This window comes from Cyrtonyx montezumae, unplaced genomic scaffold (genome assembly GCF_038088225.1).
Source record: "Cyrtonyx montezumae isolate F1298 unplaced genomic scaffold, pur_monq_1.0 scaffold_10, whole genome shotgun sequence".
In the NCBI taxonomy this organism is placed as follows: Eukaryota; Metazoa; Chordata; class Aves; order Galliformes; family Odontophoridae; genus Cyrtonyx; species Cyrtonyx montezumae.
Window position 1 is genome coordinate 1390714 of NW_027071826.1, and position 20463 is coordinate 1411176.

Genomic DNA, 20463 nt, shown 5'->3' on the forward strand with positions numbered 1-20463 from the left:
ATGCAAAGGGGGAAACAGAGGGAGCACGAAGAAATTAGTTGGAATTGAACTACAAATGACAAAGGTTAAAAACTATATCTATAAATTCCCTTAAGTTGGAATTAAGCAGTAACTATGCATGTTACTCAAAATGTACAGTACTGCAAGTGTTTTTCTTAAGACTCATTTATTTGCACTTTTGATGACAGCAACTGCACACAAGCAAAGTTGGACCCTGCACCTTTAGAAAAATATGTTAGCATCACCAGAAGCAATATCTTCTGTAGGAAAAGAATGAAAAAGTAAGTAATAAAAGTAAGCTATTACTTACAATTTGGAATCTGCAAAGGATCGAACTAAACACTGGTCCTTCTTCACTGTGACATCATCGTTACAGCTGGGAGATACAACCTGAGGTTTCAAATAAAACACTTTTTTTAAGCAGAAAAGAAAATGAAATAGAAAGGAATGACAGCAGGAAAAAAGCTGCTTCCTTGTTTCTTCTAGCATAACTTTCAGTTCAGAGAAAAGAATCATACTCCAATTGATAATATCAGGGCCAAAAATAACAAATCTCAAGCAGCAGTTTATCTCAAGCTATTTACTCTACTTGTCACATACAAGCTGGAAAAGTTTACTATTTCATTTGTAAACTCAAACTACTCCTCTGCAGAGCTGACACTGCAGAATCCTATGCACGCACTCAGGTTTTTTTCCTCCACAGTACTATTAACTCCAGAAGTCTAAAAAGCTGATACAAATTCATTTGCAGTATTTGTATTACCACAAGCAAGCTCAGGTTTTGTTCTACACCATACAGGTGGACAAAAACACACTGACTGCAGAAAAACTCCAGGATCTATCAGCATACAGTGGAGGGGAAGGTGTACCACCCCATTCAGACGAGGCAGAACCACAAAAAGACATCACTGTTCCTCAGCTTACAGAAAACACAGCAGGTACACAGCCACTAAGGAAGGTAATCCCCTACCTGGAACCACGTGAAGTTAAAATCTGCCATCCATAAAGCAATATACAGCAATGAGAAGGCATACAGCAGTAGACCATTTCACATTTTAAACTGAGGTAAAACTGGCTAATTCAGAGTCAACTACGTATCCCAGACTAAATTAAATTTGCAAAACTTAGCAAACAAAACTTGTCCCACTGTTCAATGCTCCAAATATATTTTTTTTCCCCAAACAGTTGTACCTCTACTGAGTGAAAGAAGATGCATATTCAGCTTGTCTAATATTAGAAAAGTCTGCTCAAGAAAGTTAACTTTTGATATGTATCTGTAGAACTTCTGGGGGCTTATAAAGTTTCTACCTTTATAGTACAAGCCTAGGCACTTGAATTTATTCAATATTTATTGTTAGAAAAGGCAATGACCAGGATCAATCAATGTAGTCAAATGAAAACAGTGAAATAGGCAGACTTAAAAGCCCTTAAACTGGAAGTTATACACAAATATTCGTCGTTGCTTTCCTACTATTCACAGTCACTGTAGAACACTTGGATATTTAGGGTTATAACTTTGCTGCAGAAGTGTGCAAACTGTCCTACCCAAGAGAACCACAGGAGCAATGTGTAGGAACAATGCAAAAAATTGGGTAATATTCTTGTCAAAAATCAAACAAACAACAGTGCGAAATTCAAGGTTTCAGTATCTTAAACAACTTACCAAAGCTGGATACCAGTCTGCCTTCTCAGAGTTACAAGTCACATTCACAACTTTGCCAAGCAGCTCATCATTGAGACGCCTTTTATCTTCATCCTCTTCTTCACTACTTTCTTCTTCCTTTTCATCTTCAGTTCTGAATTATTAAAACATACAGTATTTTAAAGTTTCCACTTGAGGTGAATATTTGAAAGCAAAAATACCTTCCAGCCAGATCTTTCCTGCTTTTCTGCAAGGACTCAGAAATAAAATTATAATTTTCAGAACTGAAATTGCTGGAAATATTCCTAAATAATAAATGCACTGACTTAAAGGACTCTTATAGAAATTCTTTCCAAGTAGTAGTATTTTACCACAGGATCACGTTGGAATTGGAGACACAAATGAGCATTTGACTCTGCGCTGACATGAAACAAAGGGAAAGAATCTCTACCCTTACAATATAAAAGCACCTTTTTTCCTACTTCATCAAGAAGCCTAAAAACCCTACATTTTGTGACATGAATTCATAATATCTGAAAGTATGAACATTCTCAAGGCTGCTACAAGGGACAGAAACAGCAACGATAAAACATCAATTTCACATTACTGCTAAAGCATGAACACGTATGCATGAACTGAACTTCTTAGTCCATAATCTGTGTATGCAGCTCTCATGATAAGCCATTCAAACTGTTACAGCTTTCATTAGAGTACAATTTTAGCAAGGACATTAAAGGAAAAGAAAGAAACAGAGCACTAACAAAACTCACACAGGAAGAGAAGATCTCCTCCCTCTATTAGATTTCTTCCCAATAACTGGAGTTCCAAAGTGCTCTGGGTTGGTTAGTGGAAGTTGATCGAGTGTCTACATGAATGAAGAGGAAACAAAATTAATTTGCAGTTTCTTATATGAAAAGAAAAGAATTAGCCTTCTACTACCTAGTTTTCAATGTATGCCTGTCCTCTTACCTCACTTTCTGCAAAGTGCCTTTCTCCCTTCAAGCATAATGAAGTTCGCCTCAAGGTCCTTTCATCACCATCATCAAAAACTAGATCGAAAGCAAGAAAACACATTAGCAGAAAATGATCAGATCTCTTTGCCAAACTGACAAAACAAGTCTACTGTTTATCATACAACGTAGATTACTCTCTAAAAAACGATTTCAAAGACCTTCACGTCAACAAGGAAGGGAGGTATTCAAGACTAGGTTTCAGGAGAGGTAACAGATTCACTCAAATTCACATCAGTGCCCAGTAAGGCTCTTGGAGGCCGTAGTTTTAGTTTAGTTTAGAAGTCTATCTTACCAGTACATTGCACTTCTTCAAACCACAGCTACTGCCTGTATACCAAGTTACTATTATCTAACAGCGTTCTCTCTTTTTTCTTCTTCTTGTTTTTAAACTATCCATTTATTCCCTGTCTTTTAATTCTCTTTCTCCTGCTGCACACAACCCCCCAAAAAGAGAAATCACTGGAAAGAAGTACAAGTCTCGTGGTTTCTTCTACACCATCAATACCACGCTACCAACAGCCCATGAGTACTGGAAACATGCCTTGGAAAGTTTAACCAATTCAGAAAGAAGAGTTCATAGACAAATAAAGATTTTAAGGGCAAGGAAGTTCCACCACTTTCCAAAATGCAGCTGAAGAAGTCTAGGGCACTCTGAGATCACTGTAAGTTTTGCCTGAGAAAACATCTGCTCTTTGGTCAGTTTAAATAAAACATTTTCACCAAGATTTCCTTTAAGAAAAGGTATGAAAAGTTACTAGTTTCCCCACTTGCTGAATTTTACTTTGAATGGTTTGGTACCTACAATTTGTAGTCAGCAACACTACTCCTTTTATTTAAAGTACATCGCAGAAATAGCTTGTATTTTAAGGAACACACAATATTTTGGCAATCCTGGTTTCCCAGGTTCTGGTTCAGATCCCACTGCCTCAGCATAAGAGCAGGCTTTTTTCAAAGAGCAGAGACCAGGTGGCTACAGTCTGACAGTCCAGTAAGGTAAAAGTTTATTCGTATGGGTCAAAGGGCAGAATACAATTCTGTGTTTAAACTATTTGACATGAGCTTTGTCCCACAACAAACTTCAAGCAAAAGAAAAGTTTTAAGAAAAAGAAAGTTTTAAGTTCATCAATGTGGCGATTTGGCATACTTCTGTTAAAAAACAAACAAACAAACACGTATGCAATTACGTGATTTGTTAGCAAAAATACAGTATAGTTACAGCAAGAAAAGCATTTAGTTCATTTGTCAACTGAACAGAACAGTCACGTTCTGAATCCTAGATTAAAACCTCCGACTGGGATAATACTGCAATAACAGCTACATAATAACATATGAATACAAACTTAGTTAAGCTTGATAAGATAAGCATTGAGATTCTTAGAATTTCAGAGTAGAGATAGTGCTGTGGTACATTCCAATACTGAATTATCTCAATGACTTATGTCATTATGTAGTACACAAGAAGCAAATCACTTTTTTCCCCTCCTGAACCCTAACATTTTAAGAACAGCAGAGAGATAAATGCCTAATTAGTCATATTTGTCAGTAACCTTTCCAAAGCTTTTAAAATATGAATATCATGAAGACATGTCAACCTCAGTGTCAATACACTACTCTCCAAATCCTCTAGTTTGGCTTACAGCTGAAGGAAATCAGTATTGATACACTCTGGACTAACAGGCAAAATAAAGAAGGAGGTCTCCTCCTCAGCACTGCCAGATGTTTACATTTTTATATATGTTCCAGCCCTTTGATGTTTGATCATCACTACCCAATCTGTGCATATTATTCATACACATACTTTGATAGTAATATTTCAGTGGTACATTTTTAGGCACCCTACAAGTGCTTGCTATTTTGTCATTGTTCTGAAGAGGTTTAAAAGCAGATCATCATCATTATGCTTTACTAAACACATTCAGAACTGAAGTCAAAGGCTTCATATTTCACCAACGTGATTTGAGGGAACAGAAGGCTGGTGATTAGCAGTAGGTAACTTTATTGGAAACAGAAAACAGAATCTGATAGCTGGCAGTAAAGAAAAAGTACAATCAGTCTACCTTACCCTACTTCCAGGAGTATTACCTTTATAAGTTTATATCTCCCACAAACAAAACAACTCCACCTCTTGGAAGGAATCCGACTCAACCAGAAATATGCACTGATATTGTTAGCACCTTTACAGATACACACCTTCCTAAAGGAGGGAAGGAAACAGGGAAGGCAGGGAGGGCTCTCACCATACACAGTAATTCAGCCACTGAAAGACTCATTCAGAGCATCATAATATTTATCATAGAAGAGGAACTTACAATCCTATCTCTCCATAGAAGCAGAAGCCCTTTACGTGCCACTGCTGCCTAATGCTGAATTGGGCACGTGCTCGTTGGGGCAACAGCCATGTCCCAGCTGACTGCTTCAGCAAATACTTCTGGGAAAAGAGTGATACCTCCTAGCCAGGAAACTAACTCTATTATTTAAGAGTCAATCTGACAAAGTAGGAATGACAGGAGGAAAAGCTGGCCAGAGGCCTTTCTTCCAAGGCATGTTATTTAACCAAGAACACTGACAGAAGGAGAATAAAGATGACTAAGCAGCACAGACTGGAGGAACAGTCTCTATTCTGTTTGTTCTCATTCTATTCCCAAGAATGCTCTATATGGAGCTCAATATGTTCTGTATACAGCACCCTTAAACAGTAGAAACAAAATGGAAACTTTCAGACTTTCACTGCAGCCCAGCCTCGTCAATAACAACAGGTAACCAACAGAAGTGGATGCACTTGATTCATGGAAGCTTAGGCAAGTCAAAGCTATGACAGAAAAGCAAAATTCTCCATTGGGAATCAATGCAGTACTTCCAGTGAGCTGGGAAAAAAAACCTCAAAATACTCTTTTAAAAGTTTAGTGCATCAAATAGGCATTTAACACTGTAGCTTCCTACTCACTATGGATTAGCTGTTATCCTCCATCCCCTGGCTGCAGCAGGCCTGTGAATGTCTCTATAAACTATTAACAAAAGTAACACTAATCCTAACCCTGTCCTCACAAAAATACCATCTCAACATCCTTTCTTGTTTACTTCTAAAAGAAATATCAAAGAGTCAACTAACCCAAAGAGTGTTTAAAAACTTGGGAGAAACTCACCCCAAGCTACTGCAGGTCAGCTCAACATCTTATTCATATATATCACCAAGTTTAGAAAAAAAAAAAAAAAAAGAAAAGAGAAAAGAAAAAAGGAGAACAAAGCAGGAGTGCAGTGATAACATCCTTGTAATAGTTACATTACTTGAACACAGAGCAATCAGTCTTACCAGAACAAGGCAGTTTTGTAATAGACAAGTGAATACGGAAAGCAACCCTCCAGGCTGCATCTTGCTAACTTCCAATCCAACAAGTTACGTTACTGTCCTTGCCCAAAAGAGGTTCAATTCTGCATAGCAAGCAAACATTTTTATTTTATTCCCTTTCCTATTCTAAGTCTACCAAGACAATGAAAGTAAATGTCAACAAGTAAAAACTGTGTCACTATTTCTCTAGCTGCCTAAGGTGTAATTTGCAAGCTATCAGAGATGCTATCCATGAATACATCTATGAATGTGTGAAAGCTTTTTGTTTTTCACCTGTGGAAACAATATAGAAAGTTCCAGGATTCAGGCTCAACTTGTTGAATAACCTTGCAGATAAGAATTGCACCAATCACTGACTCATCTTTGTAACGAGATGCTGCAATGTTTTGTGCTACTCCAGAGACCACACAATGCGGTGATCTGTTACGCTGTTATTTAGAGATTAAAAAAAAATGCTAGAGGAACTGTTCTTCTGCTTAAGAATATACAAAATATTGCTGAAATCACAAAAGAATGAACCTTGAGACTCCTCCAGTACACCTCATAAAAGCCTACTGTCTGAAAGCCTTTCTCTGAGATGTTATAGTAACATGACTATTGTTACACAGATTTTTAAGGAACCCAACATACCTCCCTTCATTCAGCAAAGAAGACTTCCTCTACACCGTTATTTATACACAATAACTTTTCTGTAAGGTGCTGTCTACACTGTAACAAAGATGGTTTACAAGCAAAGGCTCCATGCCATGGCTTGTAACAAGGCTCAGCTGGCTACTTCCCCACCCACATGTGCTCCTCTGCCTGCAGCTGTCTGAGCACAAAACCCTGAGCTGCTCATTTTTTTTTTTTCCCAGATTCTTCAGCAAGCAACCAACACAGCTCTGGCACACTTCTGTGTGTGCCACAGGCATGCTTGATCCATGATGTGTCCCATGGAGTGATTCTGGTAAATATGGGGTTTCTTCAAAATCAAAGCAAGAAACATTTTAGAGACAAAAAGAAACTGACAGGGAAGGTTGGAGCACCAGGGAAGCAGGGGTGACTGGACAGTTCCCCTGTCACACTTGTCCTTTAGGATTCCTGGGTGACGCACACACACAGCCATGAACAAGATGAAGTGATGCTTCTGGCCTGTACAACTCAACAGGATGCTGGGAAGAAGAACTGGTCCAACCAGCCACACAAACATGACTCGAGCCTTGCACGTACTACAAAAAGCCTGCTGCTGACATAGAGACAAACAGGCAAGCCCCTGGAATGGATGAAATCAAGTGACTGACAGCCTCTATCACTCTTCAGACAGGAATAAGGCAAGCTGGAGACCAAGGGATTCTTTCCTGTAAGCAGTGATATCCCCACAAAACATCAGAAGATAAAAGTATTTTACAATATGAAAATATTGCTACAAACAGCTCCTGTTAGCAATCCTATTCCTGCAAGTCCTAGGGCACCACTGTGGGTTCACTTTATGAGAAACATTTTCAGAACCCACACAGCATAAACATGCACTACCCATCATTTCCTAAATGTGATACCCCAAAGAGACACAACCTGTGGCCAAGACTACACCTCATTTCCACAACAACCCAGGCCAGCCCAAGCTTCACCTGCATCTGGACGAGCAGACAGGGATTTGACCAAATGCCCCCCAAGCACACACACTCAGGTAACAGCATGCCCTGCAAACTGCCACAGTGATCACAAGAGTGGAGGAAATTACCCCATGTGCATCTGCAGGGCAGCCCAAGCAAGGGCAGAGAGCTCACAGAGGTCTCACAAGCAGTGTCTGGCCCACTGCACAATCAGATGGGCCATGCTGGTGTACAACACTGCACCGGAGCCAAAAAGAAAAACCCTGTTGGCTTTGAAAGTTTACACTGCACTGAAAAGAATGAGCAAGATTAATTACTATTTATACTAAAATATTCTGCCATTTCAAGATAATTATAAAAGAAGGTATCTTACATAAAAGCCTGAAAGCCATAGTTCTCAGGGAAATAAAAAACCACCCTCCTTTTCACTCCAACGGTATAATAAGCTCTACTGCGACAGCAAGGTCTACTAGAAACCACAAGAGCTCACCAACACTTTTAATTTCTATATTTCCTTTATGTTTCAGAGGTAAAATGACTAATGTGAGCTATGTTTTTTCTTTCTCTGTAAGAACTTTTCCATGATTTTATCTTTCAAAAGACAAGACATAAGTCTCAATGTATATGGTCTGCTTTTACTTTCATTTAAAGCTGTAGCAGTGGTTTAATTGCACATCTTCAACAAGTGATCTAAGCTTTCAGGTTCTTGGCCTTATCAAAAGGAAGCTGATATTTGCTCTGATGAGGCAAGAAACAAGACTGATTTAACAGCAACTCTTCGGACCAAAGAACTGAAATACTGCTTTGTACTTTTACATAGAAACCATATTGCTCTCAGCTCGGAAACAAAGTTATACAGAAGAGTTTCCTTAATGAACTTATGCACAAGGATCTCTGTTTTGTGAAATTCTGGTAATGGTTGTAAAATTCCAGAGAAGACTACAGAAGGAAAATATAACTCGGTGCTGTGTTACGTGTGACCTGTTTTACAAATTAACAGAGAATCAGGTGGATGTATGCTAAGTAAGCAGTAATTCAAACACGGCTCAGCTGAAAACAGATCTGACAGACTGTTCTAATGCCAGGTAATTATCACTTAGCAGTATACCCAGCCCTTCAAAAGCATCAATGCAGCACTTCAAAAAATTGTAAGTTCATTTAAAATAATTACTTTTTAAAAAACCAAAAACACAACTGAGCCATTTGTTACATGAAGAACTTACACTGCCAGTCCTACCATTTCTCTTCACATTCAGTCGAGCAGATGAGAGGGCTGAGTTGTGCAACTGAGTTTTCCAGACTTTGGTAAGCTTTCACTTCTAACAGCTTTGTCTCTTCACATACTCATGCTCTCAGAGAGCTGATTTTTGAAGGCATTTCAAATACTGCAGTTGAAAATTTCAACACAACTAAACGGCTACAATAACACCATTACTATAGGTAGTAACAGGTGAAAAAGCAATTCCATAGCAGCTAAAAAAAGATCCTTACTCATTTTGGGGAGATGAACGTCACTAACAGACAGGAGAACAACTGTTAAAATAGGTTTTGTGGCTCTGTAATGCTGGGGACAAAATCAAATCATTATTTATTTATTAACCAGCATATATTACTGATTTCTCTACCCTCATAGGTCGTACTTTTAAATCACAGAGAAAGAGATGATACATAAACAGAAAATAAATGGTACAGGAAAATCACATACTAATAGCAAGCTTTCTCTCGTGCTTTCCAACTCAAGCCTGACCACAGTTCATTTTAGAACTGGAAAAGCTGTTTAATCCACTTCCCTTTCAACTTTTTAGCTTTGACTGAATCAGTCAGTAAGTCTGCCAAGGAGCAGGGCCACCGTCTGTTAAAGAGGAACCCATTCAACTCTCGTTTAGTTGACAGCAACATAAACATACACTCCATACTTATCCAAAGCTTTCTACAAAATTACAACGGGAAAAGCAGGCTACAAATAAGGCTTATGTGTTACACTCCAATGTTCCTGTACTCAAGCTAGAGCATTTCCACAGCTACGAAAGTTAAAATAGCCAAGTTAGAAATAGATAAGAGACAGAAAACTGTCAATCTGCTTACCTTGGTCAGTATTACCTCTGCTTTCAGTATCAACAAACATGACACCACATACTACTCATGAAAATTTTAGAAAGATCTAAATGCAATTCCAGCGTGTAACAATTGCATTTTCAGATGGATAGGTACCTATAGCATCTATGCCATATTACATGCTAATTATCATGGAATTACTTAAATCCAACCTCACTCCCAGCAGCTCCAAAGTTTTACAGAATCCTAGCAGCCTTAATAGATTTGCACATGAAAAACACACAATCTTATTTTCCTCTTTTCTATCTTACTAAAGATACCATGAGGGAAAAAAGGAAAATGTAAAGGTAAATGTAAAGATCTTCAATCAAGTGCATTACATCATAGTGTAAGGCCAAGGAGACTGAGCGTGTTCTGCACTCAGAAACAAGCCTGCCTTTTCCACCTGAATACTACAACTTTTGTAGAACAATGTATATACTTGAAATGTAGGAAAAAAAAGATCACAGAATCACAAAATAGTTAAGGTAGGAAAGGAGCTCTGGAGGTCACCCGGTGTAAGCCCTGCTTCAGCAGGGCCACCCACAGCTGGATGCCCAGATGGCTTTTGAAGATCTCCAAAGAAGAAACCCCAGAACCTCAGGGCAGCCTGTGCCAGTGCTTTGTCACCTGCACAACAAATAAGCTTTTCCTGATATCTGCTAATGATATATTGACAATTAAAATTATAAATGCAAAGAGCAGTGAGCAATGTCAACTGGAAAATCAACCAGCTTGTATTTATAGCATGCAATAATGATAAACGTCTAGTGATAAAAAACTATTTCCATTGACAGTTTTATCCTTATCCCAAAGACTAAATAATCTCACCTACTCACAATGGAAAAGTTGGATTACTGAAAGGACCTTCTATCTTAAAAAAAAAAAAACAACAAACAACACAAAACCAAAATAAAAGTAATTGATATCCCATGCTATACTCTTCAGCAGGGTACTGAGGAACATCAAGTAAAACCTGAACTGTATGTAAGGATGGTAAGAAGAAACAAATATAGAAGCACCAATCTCAAAAGCAGTGGAGTAGAATGGCAGAATACACAGTATAATTAAGAATAGTGTGTTTCCTCCAAGTTGGATACCTGCAAAGCTGCTTGATCCAGTTACTGTGGGTGTTTTTGTTTACTTATATAGTACTGCCTGAATGTTGCTGGCCCTTCTAGTGCTAAAGCTATTTCAGAAAACTCTAGATATCAGAACAAGCAACTCCATTTATTCAAAATAATGAAGTCGCAGTGAATCCTTATACAACACTGAAATTTTGATGATTTTGCATTCTGAGGTTTGTGTCAGTAATTAAAAAATGTAGCCTCTTGCAGAAAAAGCAAATTTGTTTTCTACTTTACTTTAAGAATCACTATTTGAAAAAGATTTAAGGCAACAGTTGATTTTAAGTTACAAAAAAAGTTCCCCCCTTTTTTTTTTTAGTTGTAATAGCAATTCCTATCCAAAATAAAAACAAAACAGCTCCTTTCTTCTGTTACTTCATGCAGAACACGACCCTCAGCTCTACACAAAACACAGGAATCACTTCCAAGTGTACAGAAGCTACTGGTGCTACTGCTGTTTTGATGAGACTGCATACAGTGAAAGAATGCCTGCAAGTCAGTCAGTCAATACGTGTCACACTCAGCCAGAAGTGATATTTTGAAGTTCATGTCTTAAAACCTGCAAAACCCATTCCACTGAATGAAACCACCATCAGCACGTGGACATGGAGCCCTTTGCTACAGCCCCCTTCTACATCAAATAATTATTATTCTATTTTTAATGGAAAAGGAAACAAGATCTGGAAGACTTAAAGTTCCCTACAAAACCTCAGCTCTTACACAACAGAATATAATTACTTGCATTATTATCTATAATTAGAAACGTATTATTCAAAGATTAGAGACTGTCAACGAAAACACGTGGCTACTTACCAACAGTATACCAACTGGCATCTGTTAACTTGCTGATAACAGCTTCCTGAAAGGATCCATCAGGCATTTTGGTTTCAACCATTGCACCAACCTGCAGAACGGAGCATCTCAAGGTTACACATAATCCAGAACACAAATAAGGGAGACAGAACTCACGTAAGCATTAATTCTTCTTCTAAGCTAGGATTTTTATTTGGATTGTTTAAGATTCACTTTAGCTAAATGTTACTTTGTGAAATGTAGTTACATAGCTGTCAAGTACAAAGGTTCTTAAGTTGAAATCTAGTTAGACAATACAGTAGTAAGGATCTTGGAGCATCTAATTTCAGCATGACTTATCCTGTAACAAGAAATAATAGAACGCAAATTGGAAATAAATATTCAGCTATTCAAAGTAACTCATTTCATTATTGATGTGTGTACAATCATTACTGTTTCTTACACCTTAAAACACTTCTAAACATTTCTATGTATTGTTGTACCATCAGCTAGATCAGACTTTAAGTAACATGAGACAGTGTTCACGCAGTAGCTAAAATGAAAAGAAAAAGATCATCTCTAAAAAGGTCTATCTGCATAAGTGTTCTATAATGCAGCTGTTTTAGCAGACAACTTTCAGCTATTGTAAAAACAAATCAACATGTATTTTTATATAAAAGACATCAACTACTTTAAAAACACTTCTAGAACAATCATCTTTATTATTGTCTAATGGGAATGAATTCACCCTCTCAGAATCAGGATCTCCATTACTTGTAAGAAGTTTCAAAAATAGCATGTGCAGTGATGTTGGCATATGAAACATGCTACATGGAGATGCACAAAGAGCCTGCAAAAGCTACCAGAGCTAAGACTTAACTATGCAGGATCAATCTGACCAAAAGCAACAGGTTTCCTCATGCTGATCTACTATGTGATTAAATGATCAAAGGCATGCAGTATACATACTCTTAGAGGTCCTTTCACTTGATCATCTTGAACTAACTGAGTTGAGTTATCCCCTTTCAGGACCACCTGGAAGACATTCATAAACTTGTTTATGTGTTATGTATTTGTAATGGTACATTAGAAGTCTAAGAACAGTAACAGTAACTCAGAAAGTAAAGGTTTTCTCCATCAAACACTACTGAACACAAAACCCTTGGCGTGGATGGTTTTGTTCACAGGAAGCCCCACGTACGATGCTGAACACTCAACCTGAAACACTGTAGTTAGCAAAGAGGGCAAATAAAACATCAGGTGTTCCAAGGAAAAGAACTTCAGTTTTTAATGTGACTTTAGATACTGATGCAAACCGGAGTACACCTGGAACTGGGCCTGCAGATCAGATGCTGTGCATTTTCTCTACCAATAGCACTTCATTAACAACACATTGAGTACCGAACTGCAATCAAAATACAAGGCTCTCTATGTTAAAAACTTACCTAGAAATCACTAAACAGACCACAATACCATCACTGCTACTAACAGGAACAAGAGAAAGTTTCCACGGTAAAGATGTGGACCACTAGAAGTGTGATTAAAATAAGGACAGCGTCAAAGAGGAAGTAAAACACTTTTCCCTTTAAAATCTTATGTTGGAGAGAATAAGAATGATGGTACAGAATGAACATAAGCCTGTGCAACTTGAATCCCTGAGTTTGCACAGACTCAGCTTAGCAACATAAAAGATGAATATTTAGATGTTAACAGGATTAACTGTTTCACTGCCATTTTCTATAGCAAAAAGACCTAAGTACCCAGGGTGTACTAACCAAAAACTCCAAAATTCCTAACTCATTTGAGGAATGAAAACTTCAAGGAATTTCCTTTCCACCAATAAAGATGTCCAGTTTTTGTGCTCCCATATCGTTTAGGCATAGCCTGCACTGCAGCTGCATTTATAAAAACTAGGAGCAAGCTAAAATGCAGTCTGCAGTAACATGAATTCACAAGAACACGGTGCAGTTCGTTTTTATTTACTATTCTGTACCAGTATTGAGATGAATACAAGTAGTCCTGCTATTCAGGAAAATACTGATGGCTGATCTGCACTTAGGAAGTCTGGGGTGTGCCCATACACTCCTCATTAAAATATCAGGCTTACTGCTACAACTTCAATTGTTGTTTTACAGTTTAGACACAGTGACAGGAACTTCCACCAAGTCAGAGCAGCCTCATGTATCTACAAGTCTTATCACAGAGTAATAAAGCACATCATTTGGTAGAGAAAAAGGAACTCACACCTACAAACAGTCTCAAGGAGGTTAGACTAGAAAGGGCAGCACACTGGCTTCTAGAAAGCAACTCGTTCACACAAATTTCAAGTAACAGCATGGATTTCTAGAAGTACTCACTAAGAACAGGAGAAAAGACTGAAAGATCTGAATTGTTTGTTTTTTTAAATCATGACAAGAACTCTGATATAAAGTGATGTGCTCTACATATGCAACTGAAGAGGCTGATAGCTTGTTCTATTTGATCTAAGCACATGAACTTAGATGTGTAGTAATAAAAATAAGTTTTCACCTCTATTTAGTAAGGTTTTGGGTGTCACTAGGGCACTATTTACATATCCTGGACAGTTGTCTAGAAAGTACAAAGTGGAAAGAACTTAAGGGATCAAAGCACAAAAGCAAGCTCTGTATTTACTTTGCATTCTTAACTTTTATTGAACTAAGTTTGACTCTTGTTTTCGCACATTAGCATTAACAATAGAACTGCAGCACTGAAATAACTTTTATAGGTGTGATGACAATAACAACCTTCTTTTTTGCTTCTTTTGTCATAAGACCTATAAACATAAATGAATGCTAAGTGTCAGTACTACACTTGTACAGAAACTTAGCTACAGTTAAGCACACTACTTTGGAAGCAGCAGCAAGATGCTGAAAAATAATAAATGCTGTCCTGGACGTTCCAAAATCCTGACCTGAAAAGCTTCTTTTGCCATCTATTTTGTTCTTACTGTGATTTACTATGGCATCGCCTCTCAAGTAAAACTGGCAACATCAGCTGGAACGAAAGGGAATTTCTGCTCCTGAACAGTCTGCCCTTATTCCTTATTACTCATGTAAAGCCATAAGCCTCTGTGAGAATCTTCAAACTGATTGCTGTAAAGCTGATGCATTCACAAACACGAGAGAACTGTAATCAGGAAGAAAGCAGCACAAACAGGTAATGCTTAAGTCCAGTCCTGTTTCAGCATCCTCCTAAACAAAAATTTGGAAAAATAAAAACATGGAAATCATAACCACACAAAAATTCAAACAGCCTTAAAGTCCAAACAGTTAGGCAACGAACATTCCCTAATCTTCAGGATTTTGATCTTCTCTGTCAGATCTTTCAACACAGCGCTTTAACAAAGCCAGCAAAAACCAGAGCGTACTACCTTGACTTTCACAAGCCTTTTCACTGTCTTAATCTTTGCCTCGCAGAAGGCACCACGGTACTTGGCACTGACATCCGTCCCCACTGTCAGGTAGGCAGGCTCATCTGCTGCCTATTAAGGAGCAAAAAAAACAGGAACAAAGTTTAGTTCTCAGTTATTTTTACAGCTATAACACCGTACATTTGATTTTTCATCTCAACTTATTGATCACTATGTGACAAACAACATATGCATTCAGAACTGCAGTGAGTTTGCTCTTTAAAAAAATAAAATTAAAAGAGCTAAGAAACAAGTTAGAGGAAGCTTTGTTTCACACAGTGATGCTGACCCCCGATTCTGTCAGCCTAATTACTCTCTCAGAGCAAAGGACCAACAAAAAACACCTTTTTACTTTTTGTGGTATGCCTGGCATACCTCTCGGAGTGTTTTAGTCATATTTAAAGCGCCTCGTTAGAAAAAGGGTAATAATAGCCAATAAAAATGACACTTAATTCAAAAGAATTAAAAAAGGAAAGTATTTCAACTGCAGCATAAAAGGTAAAAGCGCTTTTTCCTGTTGAAAGTAATTCAGTGGGGCAGATTATTTCAAGCATTTGTGACTGCAATTGTACCAATACCTGCAATTACATCTATAGCATTCTATATATAGGACCTTTTCCTGCTGCTGAGCAAACGGAGACCTCTAGACAGATTTACTCTCATCTTCTGAGCAGTTGTTAAGTACTGTTTTTTTTCTTGAAATACTTTATGAAAGCTGAACTGCCTCAAGCTTGCTAAGAGGAATATTTCTCCTCGTGTATTCCTTAATCTGGACTTTATTACTTAAAACCTCACTTTATAGGGCGTGTACGAAGTGGTAAACAAGGACAGAACCACCATGCCAAAATGTTCATCGAGACAGGAAATCAGCGCATAACATTGAGGAACTGTTTCGCTGCTGTTTAATTGAAGGCAAGAAAAGTTTCTCTCCCTTTTGTGCATTACCCCACTGAAGCCGAGCCTTTGTACTGCAAAAAAAACCCAACAAAAACCCAGCAGCGGCACAGGCGGGACAAAAGCTGTGGTTTTGCAAACTTGCAATAGCAGCTGCTGATGCAGGAAGCATTTAAAGGCAGCCCTCCGAGGACAGCAACTCAGACACGGCATTTCCAAACGACTGCAGCTAGAGAGGCGGTGAGAAACGAAATGACCTCCCGGAAGGGAAGAGCTGAGAGAGTTCCTACCTTCATTTTGACCGCTTATGTGAGGGATTCCAGCTCCGAGCCGTCTCCTCGCCGCAGCCAAGCAGGGAAGCGCTGCAACACAAGAACGGGAGCGGCTGAGGGGCTGCGTCCGTCAGAGGGCGGCGGGCGGGAGCCTCCAACCGTCCCGGGCCGCTCGGTGCGCGTCACGTCGCCATTGCTCCCGCTCCCGGCTGCGGGGCGGGGAGGGCCCCGAGGCGGCAACTCCCGACGGAGGGGCGGCGGGGCCCGGCCTGCCTCCCGCCTTCCCCGCCCCTCCCCGGCCCTCGCAACTTTCCGCGGCCCGCCGAGCCGCTCCTCCCCGCCCCCCTCGGCCGCCGGACCCGCGGCTGTGGCGGAGGGGAGCGGGACGCACACACACACGCACACACGCATGCATACATATACATACACACACACACACACTCACGCACCCTCCCCTCGTACTGAGGGATACGGAGGCGGAGTTCGGAGTCCCCGTCCCCGCTGCCCCCCTCGCGGTTGGGGGAAGGGAGAGGCGGGCGTCCCGCTCCGCTCAGCCCCAGGCCCTCCCTCACGGGGCCCGGGGCGCTCCCCCGGGACGGCGGAGTTGCGGCTGCTGAGCCGCCCTCGCTGCGTTCCTACCTGGAAAGTCGGAGCGAAGTGGGCAGCGCCCGGCCCGGCTCGGAGCCGCAGTCCCCTCCGCGACGACGACAGCCCCGGGAGCGGCGGCGCTGAGCGCGGCCCCGCTCCGCCCCCTCCTCTCAGCCCGGACTCACAGCGGATCGCCAGCGACGAGCCCAATAACAAGCTGTTGAGCAGAATCGGTCCTGCTCGAACTCTCATTGGCCCCCTCGTGACGCCCCGGGGGCTCTGCCCCGCCCGGATTGGGCGCCGCGGACAGCGTCGCCATTGGTCGCTAAGAGCCAGGAGGAAGCGATTGGTCAGGCATAGACGCAGGTAGAGCCACGAAGACTTTTGATTGGCTCTCCGCTGAAGCGCCCGTCGATTGGCGGCGGTTGAAGTGAAGTCAGCGCTACCGTACCTCTGATTGGCGAGAGCTGGATCCGGATGTAGCCGTGAGCGCGTCGATTGGCCACGTTCGGGGGTCAGGAAGAGCAGCGGCGTAACGCTATTGGCGCTCGCCGTCTCTTAGAAACGCAGAGGGGCGGGGACGAGGGGAAGTGCGAAGGGGAGGGGGGGTGGAGAGTGGGGGGCGGACTGAGGAGCACGACGCGCATGCGCGGCGGTCAGCCTCCCGGCGCCATTTTGTGTGAGGCGCTTTCCCATTTTAGGCCGCGGCAGGGAAGCGGCGGCAGCGCTCGGCTCCTTCCCGGCAGCGGGGCGGGGGACCGCGGGGCCGCGCCCTGGCAGCGAGCCCTCACAGCCGCGGCATGCTCTCGCAGCGCTCCGAAGAGGCGGCGCGCTGTTTCGTCTTCGCGGCCCCTCGAGTGATGGCGGTGACGGCCGCGCTTTCGGTCCGCGATGGCGGAGCGTGCCCGGGCGGCCCCGGAAGTGGAGCGCTGGCGGACGGGCCCTCTGGCGGCGCTCGGCGGAAGCGCTCGGGCCGGGACGGCGCTGGGGCGGCTCGTTGGGCTGCAGGTAGGAGCCGAGCCGCGAGCAGGCCGCGGCCCTGCGGGGCAGCGCTGACGGAGATAAGAAGCCGTCTTGGGGCCTTTAACTGCGCTTTCGAGGGTTTGGCTTTGTCCTCGAAGCTTAGTCTGCGTTTGAGCTTCGCGCTGCTGCGTTGTTTTTCTCCGAAGCGACGGAAAGCTGATTTCGGTAGCTCCTTTCCAGCTGCAAGATGAATTTTTAGCTTATCTATCCTTTCAGACCTGTCGATGTTTCTTTGAAAGAAGCGAATGCTCACCTTAGTCGCCAAGTGAAATCTAACTTCGAGCTGCTGTCCTTCTAATTATTTACTTGTACTGAACTTGATGTTTTCAGAAGTGGTGCACAAAGGGACAGCTGTAGGGATTCTGCAGAAGTAATATCCTCAGGGAGGGTTGTGGGGAGGTAAGGGATTGTAAAAGGGAAATTAAATCTTTCTTCACAGATGGAAGATCTTGTTGGATAAGCAGAGTAGCTTGATCAGTTTTTGGGTCCAAATTTGTACTCATGGGATGAGGTGATGTCCATTTTGAGTATGTTATTTAACAGGGAAGAAAGAGGAATGATTAGATGAGCTGCCATGCAAGAATGGAAAAATAATAATAAAAAAAAGGCACCCTCCAGGTCCCGATGCAATCCCAGCTGGAGTGCTGTACCTATTAGCAGGCCAGGGATGGGATGGCAATAATGACAATGACAGAATTGTATGAGGGAGTTTTGAGAAATGATAATCTTAGAAATTAAGGGAGCAGTGCCTTGGACCCAGAAATTTTCTAAGGCTTTTGAAATCCAGCAGAGTAATAGAAACAGTGGTGGGGAGGTCATTTCCTGGACCCCCCACAGCCAAGGCAGACACCAAGGAGATGTTATCACTGTGGAAAAGAGGGTTATCTTTCAACTTACATATCCAGCTTTACTCTGTTCGACAACTTACTCATGCTACATGCAGAAATACTGGAGATTTCCACTGCAAAAACACAATCTACTTCTCACAGGGTTAATGTATGCTGAGAATGCTTGCAGCTGACTGCAGGACACGGTTGGAAGTGCAGCACAGGACATAAAGCACAGCTGCAGTCCCCTGGCCTTTGGGTCTCCTTTGTGAATGCTAAGATGTGTATCAGATATATTAAGGTTTGAGGTGCTTGTTTGAATGCTGGTTTAACTTCAGTTCTGTGTTATAGTTGCAGTTGGTGCAGTGGATGAACTGAAGAAGAAACTGATTAGAACATGTTGAACTTAACCTTGGAGTTAGTGAAACTCAAAGTTTGCTTGAACATCAAGTTATGATCTCTCTCTGGGATGTAACAGTTGAATCGTGACTGAGGTTGTGGGATTTTGGAGGTTGGTTTGTATCTCTGCATGAAATAGCATACCACTCAATAAATATTAGTTCCTGACAAAACTAATCAGTCTTGTTTCTGATTTCTAGTAGAAAAAATCTGTCCATCTGGGTGTAGCTGTTCTTGGCACAGGAAGTCCTTGACGCATCACTCATCTAACTGCTATGAGCAAAAGGATTTTTTTTCCTGCATACTGAGTCAGCAGGAGAGGTGACTTGTTCTTTTATGGCATTTAAAGTACCTAAGAATGTCAAGCTGAGCAGCACACCAAGTAGCGTAAACATTCACACACAACTTGGGCATGATGTGTGCTATAATGGAATGAAAAAGCTGTATTCTTGGCAAGCCATGGACAACTACTAATTTTGGTTTAAAGTAACTTTTCATTGAAGCATGAACTTCAGAACTCGGGGTTGCACTGATACTGAAATTTGGCTTTGGTGTTAAATAGCTCTGAGAATTAAAGATAGCTTGTCTATTTCAGATCCTTGCAGTTGTGCTTCTTCCCTCAGAATGTGATCTCTTACAGGGGAACGTTTGTCATGAGTGAAAAAGATGAGCAGCAGAATTTCCTCTTGGGAGCCACTGTGTCATGAACCACTTTGTCATGTTTACAAAACAAACATTCAGTACTAAGTTATGAGGCAGTTCTTGGTCTGCGGTGGAGCTTCTTTGTGTGTAATAAAATACTGTGGTGCTTTATGTCAGACTTCAGATGTTCAGGAGACTTCATGTTTCTCTTATTTCCTGTTTCTGATGTTTACTTCTGCCTTTGCAGATACTCCTCCCCTTGCTGTTTCTGTTCTGTCAGGAATTAAGCAGTATTTTTCCAGTGGTGGCTGAGCAAACATCTGCCTTGTGGTTCAGCATATGTCTATGTGATGTTTCCATACACATGAACATCAGGTGTGTGCTTGCTGTGGAACTCTCATATGTAACTGCTCAAATGAGTGTCAGGTTGTTTTGAAGTACTTAGTACCCCAGTATAAAGGAAAACAAAACCAACAGAGCCTGAGAAATGTGAAGTTGACAACATAAAGTTCAGTCAGTAACAGCAAGATTATAAAAGCAAAAGGTTAATTCTTCTGTCCTAGTCAGTGCTTTACTGCTAAGTCTCAGCTCTAAGTGCCTTTGTATTTTCTTATTTACATATAAATAGAGGTAGCTATAAAAAGTGTGTATTTAAAACCAAATGAAAACCATCCCTGCTTAGTGCTTACTTCTCCCAGTGCTGCCATAATATTCCTGTCCTTGTGTTCAGAGAGATGGATGCTGTTATTTGAACATGGCTGCATGCTGCTTCTGGCACTTCC

At 41.2% G+C, this 20463-nt stretch overlaps 1 protein-coding gene across 5 annotated transcripts in view; it reads right to left on the reverse strand.

Annotated features, from left to right (window-relative positions):
* Positions 1-16961, reverse strand: part of ARID4A (AT-rich interaction domain 4A) — a 41024-nt gene extending 24063 nt beyond the window's left edge. For 3 of the 5 annotated variants that reach the window (XM_065747853.1, XM_065747844.1, XM_065747836.1), the window contains exons 1-8: positions 15832-16007; positions 14998-15108; positions 12576-12641; positions 11628-11718; positions 2612-2691; positions 2413-2507; positions 1664-1796; positions 311-390 (exon numbers count right to left, since the gene is read on the reverse strand). In XM_065747853.1, the coding sequence (XP_065603925.1) occupies positions 311-390; positions 1664-1796; positions 2413-2507; positions 2612-2691; positions 11628-11718; positions 12576-12641; positions 14998-15108; positions 15832-15978 (803 nt within the window). In that variant the 5' untranslated portion in view covers positions 15979-16007. Of the gene's footprint in view, positions 1-310; positions 391-1663; positions 1797-2412; positions 2508-2611; positions 2692-11627; positions 11719-12575; positions 12642-14997; positions 15109-15831; positions 16009-16220; positions 16293-16841 lie in introns of those variants that run through there. The other 2 variants (XM_065747861.1, XM_065747826.1) reach the window with 2 other exon arrangements.
* Between the last annotated feature and the right edge of the window lie 3502 nt (positions 16962-20463).